Here is a 19,372-nt window from a genome sequence, read left to right on the forward strand (position 1 = left end):
GTACTGATTAACTGGCAGACACATTGACCCGGCTGACCTATTAAAGCCCTTTGGGGGAAACCCTTGTCATAAGGAATAAATCTGGGACTCCCTCTGTTCAAACGTAGCAGAGAGCTCACAATAACCAGTAATCCATTCAGCAAAAAGTAGATATGGCTAATAGCATAAACATGGTTCATGGCTGCATGGATCTTTTTCAAGACAAAAGAGGTTATGGCCTATGCAGGGAACAGTCTGAAAGGAGCAATGTCTGTGATCTGTTTAGGACTGCAGGGAGAGTTGTTTGTTTAGTCTACAGCGAGTTCGGTTTCAGCATTTACCTTATTAGCCAGTTAGAGTTATTAGCAAGGGAAAGCTTTGATCAGTGATGAAGAGAGGAAGTTTCATGGAAACCTAATGCTGTTTTAATGGAAACCTATGAGTCAAAGCATGATGTCTAAATGTCATTTTTATTTGTGATCAAGAAAATTGGCAGCAAAATATTATTTGTGACTGTCATATCAGTCATATTCATCATATAGTCATCTCTAAGGAACATTTGCTGTTCCATGTATGCAGTGAGAACCTTATTTTAATTAGTTCAGATGTTGAAGTCGGTTTATATAGAAACAACACATTTCTGAGAAATAATTAATTTTTTTATCAGTTATTCAAATAAAATAATTACAATAATATGGTGGCAGAATAATTAATAATAATATTAATAATAATAATAAATAAATAATAATGATTAATATATTCATGTACCATGCTATTTACATGGTACTCCAAGATACTTTCTTTCTGATTCCAAGAATCAGATTTTATTTTATTTATTTTTTTACTTTCTGATACTTTGACAGTTATTTTTAATAATCTAAAACGATTATTACAAAAGAGCGTTTTCTGGTTGTGGATGCTGATTAATTTTATTATGGAGTAGTAAAATATTAAGGAAAATTATGAATGATATAACAATATAATAATATGGAGAAGTAATATTATTATTCATTTATATAATTTATAACTATAATTTTAGCAATTATAGACATTATAGCAATGATTGTATTAATAAAAATCTTGTTACTGTCAGGATCCTGCCCTGACAACCTTGTTTGTACTGTCTTTGTTCAATGTGTCTTTGTCTATTTTGTGCCTGAGCACATGGTTGTGTCTCTTGTGTCTGCCACGTGCTCCTCTTGTCCCTCCTCCTTGTTTTCCCGGTTCACGCCCCCTTGTTTAGTCTTCATTAGTCAGAGTGTTGTCACCTGTTCCTCATGTCGCTGTATGCTTCTTATTGTGCTCTCTTCCCTCTTGTAGTTGCCGGTTCGTTTTTGGCTGCATGTTTGCCTAACGTGTGTTTTGCAGTTTCAAGTTTTTCTTGTGAAAATCTAGTTTTTGCTTTTTGGACTTTCCTGTTGAGCCTCCAAGTTGAGTTCTCCAAGAGCTATTTTTTCCCCTAGGTCTTCTCTTTTAGTTCCTTTTTAGTTTAAGTTTTTTTTTCACCTATTATCCATGAGTATCCTTCTTGTCATTTGCTAGATTCAAGTCTCTAGTCTAGTTTGTTTCCCTCAGCATTTACCTGTAGGGCCTAACCTTTTATTTATTTGTGTTTTCCCCTAGTTTCTTGGTATTTATTTATTTACTTTCTTATGTACTTTTTCCCTGTTTTTGGGAAGGAATTTCTTGTTCCCTGTATTGTTTGTGTTGTCTAGTGTGCTGGTTGTTTTGTCCGGTCTTGTGTTGTCTCTATCTGTTGTGTTCTCCCCCTCCAGCCCTGCCTGGCCGTCTGTGGTTCTCTGACAACTGGTTCCCTCACCCTTGAAGCTGTATCGGTTCTGGCAAGTGATCTTCAAGCTGCAATTTCTCTGTTCCTTTGTGTCTCGCCTGGCCATCTACCTTCTGTCTGGTCTTGCCAACTCCCAGCAGCGGTCCTAGCTGCTGCCTCCCTATGCTGGTTCCAGTGGTCACCCTCAGCTATCCAGTCATTGCCCCAGTATCCCCTCCTGTTGGACTTTCACTGTTGTATGCCCTACCCTACTGTCTGGACCGTTCAAGCCACTCCCTCCTATTGTGCTCTGTCTATTTTTGTCAATAAACATCCCTTGTTCATTCTGCATCTGGGTCCTCTCCCTCAGTAACCCTGACAGAACGAACCGGCCAAGTCAGGACCCAGCAGAATGAGTCTCAAGATCCTACCCCCATCAAATGCTCAGGAGAGACTGGCCCGCCAGCAAGGCCTGGGTGCACTTCGGCAGCAGGGGCAAGAGGTGAGGGCCTTTGCCCAATTCTTTTGGACTATGTCCAGGGGCCTTGATTACCAGGATGCAGCCCTTAAGGATGTCTTCAACCTCTGTTTGGATGATCCACTGCCTCAGTGGGAGATGGAGCAATTGAGGATCTTGGACTTTTGGAACTTTTCTAATTATTTGCACCACCGCAAGGATTGGCAGATACTTACTCCACCAGAGTCCCCCTACAGTGATCACCCCACTCTCCCTCATCCATCGAGTCAAGTCCCTGATCATCTTCCGACTCCCACTGAGAAGAGGAGAGACAGAAGAATGAGGGCGGCCAAAGCTGCTGCATCTGCCATGGAGGCCTCTGTGCTGGTTCCAGCCTCCGACTCTGCTGAACCCCTCACAGTCACATCGGAATCAACCAAGTGCTCTGAAGCAGTCAAGCTCAAGGAAGCTGTGAGGGAGGTTCCCCTGTTAGCCCATGTTCCTGTGCCAGTCAAACCTGTTCTAGGTCATTCAAAGCCAGTCGAGTCCAGTTCTGTGTCAACGTCACTTCAAGTAAGTCAAGATGTAGGTGATGTGAACGCTTGCAGGGCCGGGAGACGAAGGGGTAGGAGGGCCCGCGCCAGGAGAGCTAGAGACCTTAGTCTGGAGATCCCTCCTGCAGTTTCCCTGGAGGATCTCAAGTGGCCTGCTGCTTCAGTCATGACCATGGAGTCCAGTGGTGAGCAGCCAGCCCCAGAGCTCACTCCAGTGTCGGCTCCAGCCCCTGTGTCTAGCCCAGAAAGGACTCTAATCTCGGTGGTCCCAGCGGGCAATTCCACAGCCCCTGAGGGCGGTCAAGATCTAACTCTCACCCCGGTGGGCAGTTCCACAGCCCCCGAGGGCGGTCAAGAGTCCACTCCCGAGTCTGTTTCAGTAGCCCCGGAGGGCAGCTCAGCAGCCCCGGAGGGCGGTCAAGAATCCACTCCCGAGTCCGTTCCAGTAGCCCGGAGGGCAGCTCAGCAGCCCCTGAGGGCGGTCAAGAATCCACTCCCGAGTCAGTTCCAGTAGCCCCAGAGGGCAACTCCGCAGCCCCTGAGGGCGGTCAAGGATCCACTCACGAGTCTGTTCCAGTAGCCCCGGAGGGCAGTCCAGAACCAATTCCAGAGTCCATTCCAGTAGCCCCGGAGGGCAGTCCAGAACCTATTCCGGAGTCCATTCCAGAGGTCCTGGAGGGAAGTTTATCAGCCTCTGAGGTCATTCAAGTGTCAGCTTCTGAGTCTCTTCCTTTGGCCCAGGAGGGCATTATGACAGTCCCCACAAACCTTCCACAGTCGCCTTTGGAGCCTGGTCCAGAGAACCCTAATCCCTTTGAGGCCATTCCAGAACCCCTTGCTAGTCATGTCTTGCCAACCAAGAATACCTGGAAATCCACCCAGAATGCCCAGTCCGGTTGGCAACCCTTGCCTGTGAGAGGTGTTCCTGTTAGGAGAGGTGCCACCAGCTATGCCCCCAACTTTGCAGAGTGGGATAGACAAGGTTTCCCCAAGCCGGCAGCACCCTGGCCTTTCACTAACCATTTCCCTGGAACTTTTTCCACCCCTCCCAGCCCACCCCCTGTCTTCCCTGACAGGCCTGGATTTCCAAGGTTTTCATCCCACCCAGCCCCCCAGTCAGTACCATCTTGGCCCCCTACCATGCCTGTGCCCCCTTTCACTCCTCCACCCAGGGTGGACGCCTGGAGGCGTCCTTTGGAGGGGGGGTACTGTCAGGATCCTGCCCTGACAACCTTGTTTGTACGGTCTTTGTTCAATGTGTCTTTGTTTATTTTGTGCCTGAGCACATGGTTGTGTCTCTTGTGTCTGCCACGTGCTCCTCTTGTCCCTCCTCCTTGTTTTCCCGGTTCACGCCCCCTTGTTTAGTCCTCATTAGTCAGAGTGTTGTCACCTGTTCCTCATGTCGCTGTATGCTTCTTATTGTGCTCTCTTCCCTCTTGTAGTTGCCGGTTCGTTTTTGGCTGCATGTTTGCCTAACGTGTGTTTTGCAGTTTCAAGTTTTTCTTGTCAAAATCTAGTTTTTGCTTTTTGGATTTTCCTGTTGAGTTCTCCAAGAGCTATTTTTTCCCCTAGGTCTTCTCTTTTAGTTCCTTTTTAGTTTAAGTTTTTTTTTTTTCACCTATTATCCATGAGTATCCTTGTCATTTGCTAGATTCAAGTCTCTAGTTTAGTTTGTTTCCCTCAGCATTTACCTGTAGGGCCTAACCTTTTTATTTATTTGTTTTCCCCTAGTTTATTGGTATTTATTTATTTTCTTATTTACTTTTTCCCTGTTTTTGGGAAGGAATTTCTTGTTCCCTGTATTGTTTGTGTTGTCTAGTGTGCTGGTTGTTTTGTCCGGTCTCGTGTTGTCTCTATCTGTTGTGTTCTCCCCCTCCAGCCCTGCCTGGCCGTCTGTGGTTCTCTGACAACTGGTTCCCTCACCCTTGCAGCTGTATCGGTTCTGGCAAGTGATCTTCAAGCTGCAATTTCTCTGTTCCTTTTGTGTCTCGCCTGGCCATCTACCTTCTGTCTGGTCTTGCCAACTCCCAGCAGCGGTCCTAGCTGCTGCCTCCCTATGCTGGTTCCAGTGGTCACCCTCAGCTATCCAGTCATTGCCCCAGTATCCCCTCCTGTTGGACTTTCACTGTTGTATGCCCTACCCTACTGTCTGGACCATTCAAGCCACTCCCTCCTATTGTGCTCTGTCTATTTTTGTCAATAAACATCCCTTGTTCATTCTGCATCTGGGTCCTCTCCCTCAGTAACCCTGACAGTTACATTACTGATCAACATTTTACTTTACTTTTAGCTGTGACTTTTGTACCTCATTGTCTACTGTCAATTTCAGATTTATTGCTGAATTCTGATATTCTTAAGAGACTACGTCTAATTTCTTGACAATTTTATTTATTTATTTTTTGGGTGAAAATAGTGGTTATTTGCTCATAGTAGATACATCTCATGCTTTTGGCCTGAATAGCTGCATTCTGGCCTTTTCATGTGTGCGTCTGTTGTGAAGGGAACAAAGTGCATGATTCTGTTGATTGCGATGTCTCACAGGTGTCTGTCTCGTACAGTGCACACGTGGCCTTTTGAGGTTAAATTCAATAAGTTCAATCCCTCCTTAAACAGTTTATAACTGAATCAGGGGGACAACACAATCCATGAATGCCCTTAGGAATGAGACAGTGCTCAGAGCTCTGTCAGAGCAATCATAATTTACTATTTTCCCCCTCTCTTCGACAGATCTCTTTGTTCCAGCTGACATTACACATGTCAGGTCATAACAGCATTTCCACCAGCTGACAAGCAAAGGCATGGCTTTAAATGAGGTCCATTATCATGAATCACATTTGAAAATGTCAGGAGGTGAACCAGAGTTCTCCCCTAAGATCCTGTTCATTTCTCTTGGATCTCTCGGTTCATGTAAAATTAATTTTGATAAATAAGTCGCACCTGACTGTAAGTAGCAGGACCAGCCAAACTATGAAAAAAAAGTGCGACTTGTAGTCCGGAAAATACGTTAGCTGCTATTTTCGTGACATTTTAAGCCTTTTACTCCAAATCTTGAACTCTCAGATGATAATAACTGCTCTTAGCGAACACAATAGGAAAGCTTATAGTAGCTTTATAGTGCACAAATACATAGAGAGTGCAGCAGTGACAGGTGTGAGGCCAATCTCTCATCCCATGTCACTGTAATGTAATGTGGGCTTCAAATACAAGGACTTTACAATGTGGGATTGTTTTTCTGGGTTAATAAATTCACTTTGCACTATTGTCCATCAGGTCAGCTGATGTAAAGATGATAACCATTAGACAATGAGACTCAATCCAGTGAGGAAGTGCACTGAAGAATAGTGAGATCATTAAGAGCTCTGACACACACAACTCAGACACTTTAGCTCAGTTTAATTCCTCATTATATCATGACCGACTGATAAGGTAAACTCCATTACTCATCACAACACCATCAGCATCACTGAATACTTTTTACAATTAACGATACCCCGTTTTTATTAAATAAATGTTTTCTATGAATAATTTTATGAATAACGATGCGCCTGGATAACTGTAAATGGACATTAGGTTTTGTTAAATATCTAAATGAGAACATGCAATTTCTGAAATACTGTCACAATAAACAATGCTGATGTTTTGATCATGCTGATGATCAAATGATGATGTTTTAAAATAAAAGTAAATAAATCAATAAGTTCATTTATTAATACGTTGCACAATTAATGATGACATGATAAATAAATGACAAATAAATAGATAAATAATATTTTATTCATGAATAGTTTTTACAACTATTGATGCCCCTTATTTTAAATAAATAGAAAAACAAGTAAATAAATGGTTATGTTATTTTCTTCCTTTATACTTGCGATTATTACTAAATAAATAGTTGTTGTTGTTGTTTTATGAATACTTTTTACAAGAAATGTTGCCCTAAAGGGACATTATCAGTTTTCATTAAATGATTCAATTAGGACATGTAATTCCTTAAGTACTATAGACATCTGTTGTTATTTAGGCTACCAGCGACCTTGCATTGTTTATTTTGTTAGGTCTGTTCATGTTTTCCATTTTTAAAACGTCCCGAAAAGTTGGTTTAGTCAGATTCAGTAACACCAGAGGATACTTTTCAACAGTTCTCTTCACGAAGAATAACTAAGTTAAACATGCAGACTCACGCACACTGTTCACTCAAGAGGAGCAGCAGACCAGAGTGTTTCCTTGTCAGTTTAGCACCATTACATCACTCGCGCGCTCAGATTAGCCCAAGTACACCCGGCTGCAGCCTGCAGATCGAGGCGGGGCTGCACCTGGGGCGGAGTTGCACGTGCAGCCCCGCCCCACACCTACTCTGATTGGTTCAATCTACTTCATAGACTTACATGATAGGAAATGTGTGCGTAGTTTGTGCGTAGTTTGTGTAGGACGGAGTATGCTGTTTAAAAAGCTAAAAACGCTGTACAGTTTTACAAAGCCTATACTATAATGCCGTTTTTTATTGTTAACTTGACTCACTAAGTCTGATTTATTGAATCAAGAGATGTTAGCTGCTGCAAATTTACTCTTCTTGACCAGCTTAATTCACAAATGAATAATTGGGACATTCTAAAAGCACGCTTAACGTGAAAGTACGTGGCTTTATGCATTAAAACAATGTTTTAAAAAGACCAAACTCAGTAAACAAATTATTAATAAAGCATTATATTAACAGACAAGCAGATATGAGCACAGAATACGAACACAAAGCGTTTAATTTCCACCCATAACCTGCTTGTCTGTAAATAAAATGTGTTATTAAAAATATTTACTGAGTTTGGTCTTTTTAAAACACGTTTTAATGCATTACGCCACGTTACGCGTTTTCCTTTTAGTCTAATGGTTTTCTATGGGAGGAAAATGCTCAACACGTAATTAAACACATTGCATTCTTATTCATTCAGTGAATAGAATGTTATATTATTTGTTTGTTTGCTGAGTTTGGTCTTTTAAAAACACAGTTTTAATGCATTAAGGCACATTAAACGTAGAATGTCCCGAATCATTCCAGCTGATTGAAAAGAATCGGCTCAATGGTCACAAAATGTATATCGGAGAAGATACCAATTTAATATAAATAGATGATACTTTATAAAGTTTATCTCGAAATTTGACAGTGGCTGTGAGACTGCACTAAAATAAGAGCACAATTATCATGAAATTGTGTTCGTTACTATAGCAACGGTTTAAAGGTATGTCCTTTCAGAATCACTGGCCGATAGAAAAAAAAGTTTATCGATTTCTTCACTTTCAAATAACGAGGAGCAGCATATTTTCCTGAAATAAAGGGGAGAAAAACTGTATGTTTTGCAATGTAGTAAAGAAAATTAAAAGTTTCATAAAAATTTAATTGGCAGACACATTAGACTATTGCAGTGTCATTTATCAACTGCATGACGGATAGTTATATGCAACAATAATTGTCTTCTCATGCTATATAAATAAAAACAGTAATGATACACCCCTTTCATTTTCCTTTCTCATACTCTGATGATATGAAATAATCAAATTTTCTAGAATTATTTAATTCATAATTCATTCTTCTATCTGAAGACCTGGTCGTCTTACTGTGAATAATCAACCCAATTAATTTACTATATTCGTATGTTAGCCTAAAGATCAGCTTAATTTAACAAAACAATCATTTTAGAGACATGGCGAGTTACAGGCTAATGTTTTTTTTTTCTTCTTTTGTGCATTATGAAGGCTTTATAAAACTGTACAGCGTTTTTAGCTTTTTAAACAGCATTCTCCGTCCTACAAACTACGCATACATTTCATATCATGTAAGTCTATGAAACAAGATTGAACCAATCAGAGTAGGTATGGGGCGGGGCTGCACGTGCAAGCCTCGACATTCAGTTTATTCCCCTAGTATTGACTGCCACCTAGTGATTGGATAAACACAGTAACATGAATCACCGCCACAACAGCACTTGAAACACTGGATAAAAAAAAAAATTTAAAAAAGGAAGATCTATAAAATAAATAAATAACATGCCTCAAGAAAGTACATCAATATTTTCTGATGCCAAAAGTAAACTCTAAATTGCATTTCAGTAAACAATAGGTCTTTATGGTTACCGACGGTCTCATTCTTGAAGCATGCTAAGAGTTTTAGCATTTCTGAACTATTTAACTACTGAGAGTTGATGAAATGTTACAAGATTCTTCCTTAAGAATTAGGACACAGAGAATAGCAACACACGTAAATATTTAAACACAAAATCGAGTATCTATTTATTGCAATTCCAGAAAGAAAGAAAAATAGCCAAACCCTGAACAAGACAGCATCCAATACACTAATAGCCGATTCCATTTCAGAGACAGATGCAGTTCAATGTGACCGATCACACATTTCAGACAACCACAGTGAAAGAGGAAAGCCTCCATGATACCCCACTGCCGAAGATATTAAAATGAAGTGAAATCCCACTCTAGAACAGGTTTTAACCATGCAGAATCTGATTCAAACAATAGTACTTCTCTTTTATTTCTCTCAAATTCAATTATTTTTGGCCTTTGTAGGTGTGTTTGAAATATAATTTGATTTTTTTTATAAGCTCTATATGAATTTACATCCATCAAACTGTCACTGTCATTCAGGCAACACCACATGAGTACTCAAACCAAAGATGCCACTATAGCAAATAGTGAAAATTCATCTCTAAGGATAAAAACACTATGAAAAAATGACTTATTTTCCACCTTGAGTGTTTAAATCTCAGACAGTTTCAAACATGGGGCAACAAACATCCCGCTAAAATGTGCTGTACATGTGTGCTGTGAACGCCTTCGTCTCTAAACATCATAACCACACATCACATTAGCTCTGGATCTGGTGTTGGAAGATGTTATCTGCTTTACATTAACAGACATTATTGATATTAAATAACTTACAATAATGAAATACATACAAAAAGGTGGTCAGTCAAAACATCAAAACGCCCCAAGAAAAAGACAGTCATAAGGATATAACAGATCATGCAATCCTCAACTTTTACAAAGGTAAAAAGAAAATAAATACATTTGCTCTGTAGTCCAGCGATCAGAGATATGTCTCAGGTTCATTAACTCATGCTCCTTGAAAAAAAAAAAGTTTTTTAATAAAGACAGAACAATGTTATCAAATACTGGGGTGAATATTAAATGTAGAAATAATAAAGTATATCGGCAAGGGCAAATGTGCACACAGGCATTGTGGGGCAAAAAAACTGGTCATTTTGAAAAATATAACAAGTATAAAAATATATATTGTATAGCTCCAACTATTTGGTCATATTTAGAAAATATGTTCAAGCAATTCATGAAATTTCTAAGATGGACTCAAATAATGCTGTTGAATTAAAAGGGAGAAGTATTAAATACATCCTTTACATGATTTTTCCTTAAAAAGAGATGTTTGTAAAAATGTAAAATAACTATAAATCCGATTACTAAAAATTTGATTTTCTTTTTACTCTCACATCCACACTGTTAAAATTAAAAGGAAAGAAAAAAAATCCTACATTTTAAACAGAGGCACACAGTCAAAACATGGACACCAACAATAGCAATTATTTATTCTTGTGACCATGCAGAACATTAGATACCAGGATGTAGATTGAACTCTTTGACGGTCTTTTGGAGCTTGTGTTAGTCTGACAGAAGAGTTCAGCAGACACAGAGGGTTGCTTTGCGGTGCTGTAGTACAGGAACGCTGGGGGTCTGTTTGGGAGTCCTGCTGGTGTTGCGTTTGGGTACGGAGCGCTCAACAGTCCTCCGGCGGGAGCTGCTCGGGGTGAGGGGGCTCCGTCTGGGCCTCTTCCCCACTGGACTGGACACATCCGGTGAGGACAGGGGAGTCTCTGGGGTCTGGTTGCCCTCGCTGGGGCACACAGTCAAGGCAGCTTTGTCTGTGAGCTCAGTGTAAGGGAGGTTTTCCTCTAACAGGGGTTCTGCACTCAGACCCACTCCTGACAGGCCGTTCCTCCTCTCCAGCGCCGGCAGAGACTCACTGCTGCCTGAGGACACGTCTGGATCCGGGCTCTGTAAAGGGTCAAAGACATCATCATTTTCACACTCATTTCTAAATCTAGAATTACAATTTTATTATATGCAAAGTTTCTAAATCTAGAATTACAATTTTATTATATGCAAAGTTTCTAAATCTAGAATTACAATTTTATTATATGCAAAGTGCTGGGTAGGCTATTTTGTCTGCAAAGCTAGCAGTAAAAGTAGTTTTGAGTCCTTTTGAGAAAACTGACTACAAGTTAACATTAAAAAACTACAATAAATCCATTTACAGGGAGGTACTGTTCATTTTTTATTATGTCTTTTAAAATGAAAAACCAGCATTCATTTAGCATTTATATGGCATAAAAACAATACAGTTACTTAGCGTAGGAGTTACTGAAATTATTAAAATTACTCAAAATTATTAATAATCTTACATTGTGACAATAATATATTCAAATATTGAGAAAGATTATTGCAATAAAAAAAAATTATAATTATAATATGCTAATTTGGTGCTCAATAAACATTTTTTATCATCATCATCACAGTTAAAAATGGTTTTGCTCCTTAATATTTTTGTGGAAAGTGTGATACGTTTTTACAGGACTATTTTAAGATTCTTTCATGAATAGAAAGTTCAGAAGAACAGCATTTATTTGCAACAGAATGTTTTTTTAACCATGTAAAAATCTTCACCGGCACCTTTGACAATTTAATGCATACTTGCTAAATAAACAAATTAACTTCTTTCAAATAAAGAAACAACAACGACTAAGAATGCACAATACTATATCACCCTATATCAGATTATTTTAATACTGGATATTTAATTATGCATGCTCATTTGATCGAATTTTACAGTTAGATTAACCTTGCCATCCTCTAACGCTCAAGGTTCTTTAAAAACTCCAATAATTTAATACTGTTAAATATCATATTCAGTCGATCTCAAAATGTATATTTATTGTCCATACTGTACATAATAATGTTGTGATTCCAAAATTGATGCGTAGCATCTGAAACTATTTATTTGTAGTTTTTGTTTTATTTTTAATTTATTTAGATAAAATGGTACATCATTTTAATGTCAGCCATACTAGAAAAATAAAAATCAGCTAGTATCAGCCAGAACCGTAATATATTTAAAAATTCTTAAAAGATATAAAGTAAAAGTTAAAAAAAACACAGAGGAAGGACCAGAAATGGAAAGATTCAAAGTCAAACTACAAACAAATGCCAACGACTCTAAAAGACAAAATACAAATAAAGCAATCTAAAGTCTGGTCTTCATCACTACTTTACAACAGGGGAAATGCATCATTCCTGCTCTTCTGCATTCTCTTGCCCTGTTCTGTATTTTTCATTTCCCCTCTATCAAAATCATAACAGCACCAGAAGAGCAAACAGGAAAAACGATCAAAGCGGCCTCTCTAAACCTCAAATCCACTCCACTTAAAAGGATTAAAAACACAAACATCTGTCCACTCTCCAGCTCTCCAAGCCAAAGCAAAACAGCCAAGAGCAGCTGGATGAGCTGTGCTTGAAACATGCTGGAGCCAAACAAACACGGAGACATGGCTTCCATCGGAACTGCTCTGACAATGCAATGGAGGCCTCGATCGGGAAAGAGGGAGACGGAGAGAGCGAGAAAGAAAGGGGATAAAGAGAAAAGCAGGCAGGACTGAAGAACAGTGTGCCAGAGTCTCTTTTGGTGGGCGTGGAGCCAAAGTGTAGCTAACATGAGCAGGAACTCATGTAAAAAGTCTTATCTAAAGCTTCTGATTAGTCGTGAGCCTGGACAGTATACAGAAATCTCTTGAAGTTCAAGCATAGCATGAGCTCCTGTTTTTGTCTGCTTGAAGTTGCTGGGTAGTGTAGTCAAAAGTATCGGTACTTCAGAACAAAGTCAATATTAAACAATACTAGACTTTATGCAGTACTGGTAATACGGAGTACTGACTCTATTTGGAACCCACACACAGGAAACTGCATCACACTCTGAAGAGACAAAGTTTCTTATTTGCAACACATTTTAACACGTCTGTTAAAAATCAGTGCATCTCAAAACTAGTTCTTCATGCTTGCGATTCCTATCCTTTTAACCAGCAAAGTGTAGACACAATGGTAACACTTTAAAACAGGGAACACTTATTCACTATTAACTATGACTTTTCCCTCAATAAATTACTAATTTGCTGCTTATTAATAGTTAGTAAGGTAATTAAGTTTAGGTATGGTGTAGGAATAAGCGATCTAAAATAAAAATAAAAAATTAAATGTGATTTAGAAGTACTAATAAACAGCCAATATATTAGTAATGTTTTGAATTTGGTCTAAAAGTGGCACTAAAGTGTTAACATTTAATTTAAACATTTTTATTTTCAAATAGTTAAATAAAATAATAGTTAAGGGAGTGTATTTAAAACAGTCTTTGTTTTGTTATCGAAATTAGTACGGAGCCTGCTACTGCTTCTGAAAGTGTAGCATCTCTTCCTCTTTTTACCTTGATGAGTGGTGTGATGGAGCGGGACCCTATTGCGGGGTCACAGTGCGGACCCTCTGTCAGGCTGAGTATGACCTCGTCTCTGTGCAAAGGTAGGTGGGGTTTGCCAGGCTCAGGAAGGGAAATAACTATGACGCTGGTGTTGTCTGCACGGAGCATCCGCTGACGCCATCGCATCAATGCATGGCACCCCAAACGACGAGCAACCGACATCCCGAAAGGTGCCTGTAGGGCGTAAAAAACACACACTTTTAGAAATGAACATCAATAGAATATATCATAAGGTTAGGGACAAATTTGTTGGTACCACAGCTTCATCATGGCTCTGGCACACAGTCACTGCCTCCTGTGGTGGCACCATGTTCCAAAGGCCGTCACTGCCAACAATGATGTAACGATGCCGTTTAGGGTCAAGGGTCACCACACTGGTGTCAGGCTCAGGAGACACTACAAACTCTCCGCTGTAGAAGTCATAACTCCACAGATCACCTGGAAGGACATTATATTTAATATTATTTTTATACATAAGCATTTGGCAATAAAAATACCCCAGAAACTCAAAGAAAACAGGAAAAATCTCAAATAATGATATCAGGGGCCATCAGCTCAACAAATGCAAAAATAGCCTGATGATTCCATCTCCGCTTTAAGGATAAAGGCAGATCAGTTCACCCAAAAATTAAAATGTTGTCACCATTTCCACGTGTTGCCTAATCTGCACGGCTTTCTTCCGTGAAACACAAAAGACTTTATGCTGTGCATTGATGCTTTAAAATACAGGTTTGGCACAACATGAGGGGTTAATAATGGCTGAAATGCCATTATTGGGTGAACATTGAGTGTTTTTACATTCTTAAATTGCCATTCTTTAATCTGCAGCGACAAAGCAACTTGAAGATAGATGTAAGAAGAGATGATTGGACAGCACCCCAAGAGAGCAATTTTCTCATCATTCCCTTATCCTAAAGGGGTTCCAAACCTATAAGACTTTCTTTCACCTTTGAAACACAAATGAAGATATATAAACGAAACCTAACAGCTTTCTATTCCTCCACTAAAAGTCATTCACCTAAAATGACCTATTGTTGTGTGAAACGCAAACATGTTCAAGCTTCTACAAGAACCAATTAGGTTTTTTTTTGTGTGTCAAGCAAGAACAGCTCAGCTACTGTTTAGCATATTTCATGTTCTCTATGTATATGTGTTGTTCAATGTTTATATGTTTTAAAAAATAAAAATAAAATTGCACCTGTTCTCTTCAGACAACCTAAATGAAACCGCTCAATTCATATGGATTAATTTTACAATGTTTCTATGAATTTTCTGAATTGTGAATTTTGGGTGGAATGAACTTTCAATTGATGAGACAGTAATCTCTCAGGTTTCATTAAAAATATCTTTATTTGTGGTTCGAAGATTAGTCTTATGAGTTTGAATGACGACAGAATTTCTATGCACAGCTTTGACTTATTCAGGAGAACTGACGGCAGTACAAACCACCTGTTCCTCAATATTTAGTATATCTGAGTGCCGGTGTAGTTAAGTGTTTACCCAGAGCTCTGGCAACAGCGAGGAAGGGGATCTGATCGATCGGGGTGCTCCGTCTGACCGGGCCGTTGTGAGTCAGCCTAGGCCTCTTCCACACCACACGGTTCACACCAGATTTCTTAACCACACTACACTCACACAAACAAAGAGAAATTAATCGGCCTTCCAAAAATACACTTGTGATGGTTAGTTGAGGTTCTTCAAGACTGTATGTTATCCAAAAGACTGATTCTTAAGATGACTTAAAAGTGTCAGCACGCAGCAAGCTCTCACCTGCCACCCAGTCCCTCAATTCTCTGCTTCTCTTTCGGGAGTTCAGGCTTGTGGTCTTGTGTGACCTCCACAGCTTTGATGACTTTATCAGAGGGATCTTCCCTCACACCCAACACGACAGACGAGTCCCCGACATGAGCCACAAACATGCGGTCCCCTCTGATGACCACCACACTGGCTGTAGTGCCCGAGGTACTGGGGAGGCCAGTTAACGTCTTTGGCCATTGAGCTGAAGAAAAAGACATATCGTTAACCACGACGACAGCAAGACACTGCAAAATAAAAATGGAAGCCCGTAACCACCAGCTGAGTAAAATATATATATATATATATTTTACAAGTCATGATAAAGAGAAACTTTCTTGTAATAATAGGGTGGCCAGATGTCCCCGCTTTTTTCGGGGCCAGTCAGGGTTGTTGGTGTCCTGTCCCCGGCTGGAATTGTCCCTGAAATATTTCCCCATTTAACAGCACGTTCAAAACAACCCACAAATACACTGGAAACACCCGACCAATTTAGTCAGCTGACTATGATTTGCGACTATTTTCGCTTCCAGCATATTACTGGGTCGCAAGCCACTGCTGTAGCCATGGAAAGCTTGGACGAGAGCAGAGCGCTGTTATAATCAGTTAACAAAAGAGACCGCGTTATATACATATTAAAACAAAGTAATACTGTTTGTGTGCAGTATTGTGCGGGATTGTTTTGCACACAATATAGGCCTGTTAAACATTCCTGAAACTTCCGCCGGAACAACTCTGAAGTCTCTGATATGAAAGATATAACAAAAACAAAAACTAATCAATTACATTTGCACAAAGCACATACGTTGTAGTCTTTATGAGCCTAAAATGCTAAATACTAACCCTGATTAGGGATAGAGAAGATCCATTTCCAGAAGCATATTTTTATAAACAAAATTTGAAAGGTAGTAGGTATGTACACACAGTTATGAACATGTTAAATACAGGTAGAAAATAACATTTGTTGTTTTATTTATATGTTATCATATTTATTGTTTTATTTTTATGTGTTTTTGTAAAGCCATAATTTTGTTATAAAACCAGCCTACTGTTTTGAGATGTTTGCTATTTGCAGGGGTGTAAAATACTTGAGTAATTTTACTGGATTACTGTACTTAAGTATTATTTTGGGGGTATTTGTACTTTATTCATGTAAAATGTAAACTGATTACTTTTACTTGATTACATTTCTGAAGAAAAAAAAAACTGTACTTTGTACTTTTTACTCCATACAATTTTATTTCAACAAGTACTCATTAATTTTTGCATTTTTATTTTATCTAATGCACATTAAATATGGTAAACTGAAACTCAAAAGTATTTATGATGTGCAAGAGCAAATGAGGTTTGTTTTCACGCTTTAAGCACATACATTTCAGCTTCAGTTATAACTTTAACCAGGTAAATTTCTGGCATCAAAAGTTAGCTGTCAAACCTGAGGAAGAATTTCGGGTTAGCAAAGTTGTTTTTTTCTCAAAAATGTTATATGTATATATGTTGTTTTTTTTGTTTTGTTTTTTGTCCATTGTGAGATTTGTTAGCAGTAGTATAGTGGCTGAATGAACAAAATGGCTGAGTGCAAATACTATCAGTGAAGAGAATTTAAATACAATTCATGTTTTGGTAGGGATGACAGCTTTTTTAAATTAAATGTTACAAATTTCCAAAACGTGTTCAAATAAGCCTTGTATGTTAAATTAATTATAAATCATGTTTAGTGATGTTCTTTCTTACCAGGGAGTGGACTTGGGTAGGGTAAGTTTGATCCTCAAACACCACTGTATCAATTATGATATTAATGTATGGAACCCACAACAATAGAAGAAAAAAGAAAAAACGCAAAAACATACCGTCCCCATTTAAATTCGTAGACACTGACAAGTGAGATTTCAGTAATATTTTGACCACTGAACTAGGAAATGTCCCTGGTTTTCATTTCAGAAATCTGGTCACCTTATGTAATAATGACTTAATATCTCATAATAATGAGAAATGATCGTCTTTATCCCATCACTTTAATCAAAACACAAGCTTTGCCGACCCTGGCACGTTTTCTGTTTGCATTTACACAGCTTTGACCAGCAGATGTCACTAACATGCCATCATTCTTATGATACTAAACCATTATTATGAGAAAGTTTCTCATAATGATATGTTATCACGAGGCAAAATCTCTTTGTGAAAAACGTTTTCATTACTATGAGATGTTAAATGATTATGAGAACGATTCTCATTATTATGTGATGCTACGTCGTTACCAGTGACTTTATCATTGTTATAAGCTGCTCTTTTTCTAAATATTTTAACATTTAATTATGGCATAGTACATAATTATGACTATTACTTTAAAAGTGTGTAAAGGTTTGCAATAGTTTTATATAGACGTGCTCTCTGTCTGTCTAATAATTACATACAATACAAAGATACACAGCATGCGCATATTCCGCGCATGCGCACTGGGACCCTTCCATTCGATTTTTTTTTTTCGTCTTTTCTGCAGTAAGTAGATAGTGGCGCCCAATTTCAAAAGGTGTATAAGCCCGACACATAATTTACACAATCGCAGCCCCCGCCTCATCTTTATCCATCTTACCATGAGTTTAATTCTAACACAGTCGTTAGAAATTGTCTTGAGGTCTTAAATTACACTGCCGTTCATAAAACCATACACTCGCAGCTAGAAATTTTAAAAGGGCGCTAATGTCAGGACACGTCGCACCATTCAGATGGGAAATAGACTTGAATTGGCTTACGAAGCTTTTTCCACATTGCATGATGGCATGCGATGAAACCCTTGCGAATTGCGGCACAAACTTTCCGGTAATCCTTCGACCAAAAGCCCCGCTGCTTCTTGAGAAAATCCCAGAGATGATCCCGAGCGAACAGCGCAGCCTCTCGACCTCCGTGTCCGTCAAACACGGCGAAGAACGCGACCGACCTCCTGCTGTCTGCTGCCGCCGGCTGAGTCCCGGGCTCCTCGGCACCGTCACTCTCGTCGGCGGACAGCGTGTTTCTCCACGTTACCGTGACGGGTAATGACTTGTTTGTGTCCGGCGGGTCGCTTTCAGAGACTGGCTCTTGGTCCGGCTTTGGATCGGTGTGTCCGGCCGCTCGCAGCTCGTCGTCGCTGGGTTCCAGCTCTACGATCACCTCCGTTAAATCCTCCATGTATTTCCTGCCTCCTTGTTCGGAGAAGACGCTCACTCGTAGCGATAGGTCGGGATTCATGGCCAGTCGGACAGCCCTTGTTGATAGATCAACCTAAAGACCGCAAAAGCGTAGTTAAAAGATTTTAATTAACGTCAAAAACATTTAGCAATCTGAGCTCGTCTTTTGTTTATTTTCTAAGCTGCCAATCCTTCCTTTCTTCCTTCGCAGACACACAGTAATGCAGGCTGGACAGTCATTAGCGCCATCTGTTGGACAGGAGGATCATGTACGATGCAGTGCTGGTTTGTACGTATACTAGAATACTGACTGTACTGTGTACCACCTACTATTCCTAAAAAAAAAAAAGTGAAATTTCTATGGTGAGTAAAAAAAAATTCTGGAGACAACAAGCATCACGTTACATCTGCAAATTATTTTAGGGTGTAAACCTATTCCCAGGCTATTGGACATAATTGTTCAGAACTGCTGATACTCCAGTCAGTGCAATACAGAGCTATTGAGATCCTAAGTGCCATTATCAGACTGTAAATACTATGGTTCTCATTCATACTTCCATACGCATTAGACAAAATATATATATATATATATATATTTATTAAATGTTTGCTTAAGTATTTTTTATTGCTCAAGTGGGATTTGGTTTATTGGTTTTTCACACCACTTCACTTTGCACAGTCATTTTCAGACTCACTACTGTACGATGACGTTATGATGAACATACATGATGAACATAAATGGGCTATGAAGGAAATGAAATGATCATATATTCTTGAGAGGAACTATTTTAATGAAAAAAATAAATTTATGAAAAGACTATTTCTGTGCATATCTGAATAATTTGACTTTTAAAAAAAACATTATTATGGATAGAGGATATGTATTATAGCTGAAAGCAATGGTTTGGAGTTAAAAACATCTTAAAGATAGGTTTATTACAAAGATGCAGGCTTTGCTTCACAAGACATTACCTGAGGGATTAATCGTGTGGATTACTTGTTATTAGCAGCTGTTTTGTCTCTCATGCTGACTGCACCCATTTGATCCATCCCAGGACT

General features: G+C 39.1%; 1 protein-coding gene across 1 annotated transcript; it reads right to left on the reverse strand.

Moving 5' to 3' along the window:
- Positions 1 to 9,012: 9,012 nt before the first annotated feature.
- ppm1db (protein phosphatase, Mg2+/Mn2+ dependent, 1Db) lies at positions 9,013 to 18,547 on the reverse strand. The gene is made up of 6 exons (XM_059546682.1): positions 17,900 to 18,547; positions 15,123 to 15,351; positions 14,853 to 14,977; positions 13,609 to 13,790; positions 13,302 to 13,526; positions 9,013 to 10,825 (listed from the first exon to the last, which is right to left on the reverse strand). The coding sequence occupies exons 1-6, from the start codon at positions 18,372 to 18,374 to the stop codon at positions 10,451 to 10,453; spliced, it is 1,611 nt and encodes a 536-aa protein (XP_059402665.1). The 5' UTR covers positions 18,375 to 18,547; the 3' UTR covers positions 9,013 to 10,450.
- Positions 18,548 to 19,372: the final 825 nt, after the last annotated feature.

The sequence above is a fragment of the Carassius carassius genome, chromosome 4 (assembly GCF_963082965.1).
Source record: "Carassius carassius chromosome 4, fCarCar2.1, whole genome shotgun sequence".
NCBI classification, from domain to species: Eukaryota; Metazoa; Chordata; class Actinopteri; order Cypriniformes; family Cyprinidae; genus Carassius; species Carassius carassius.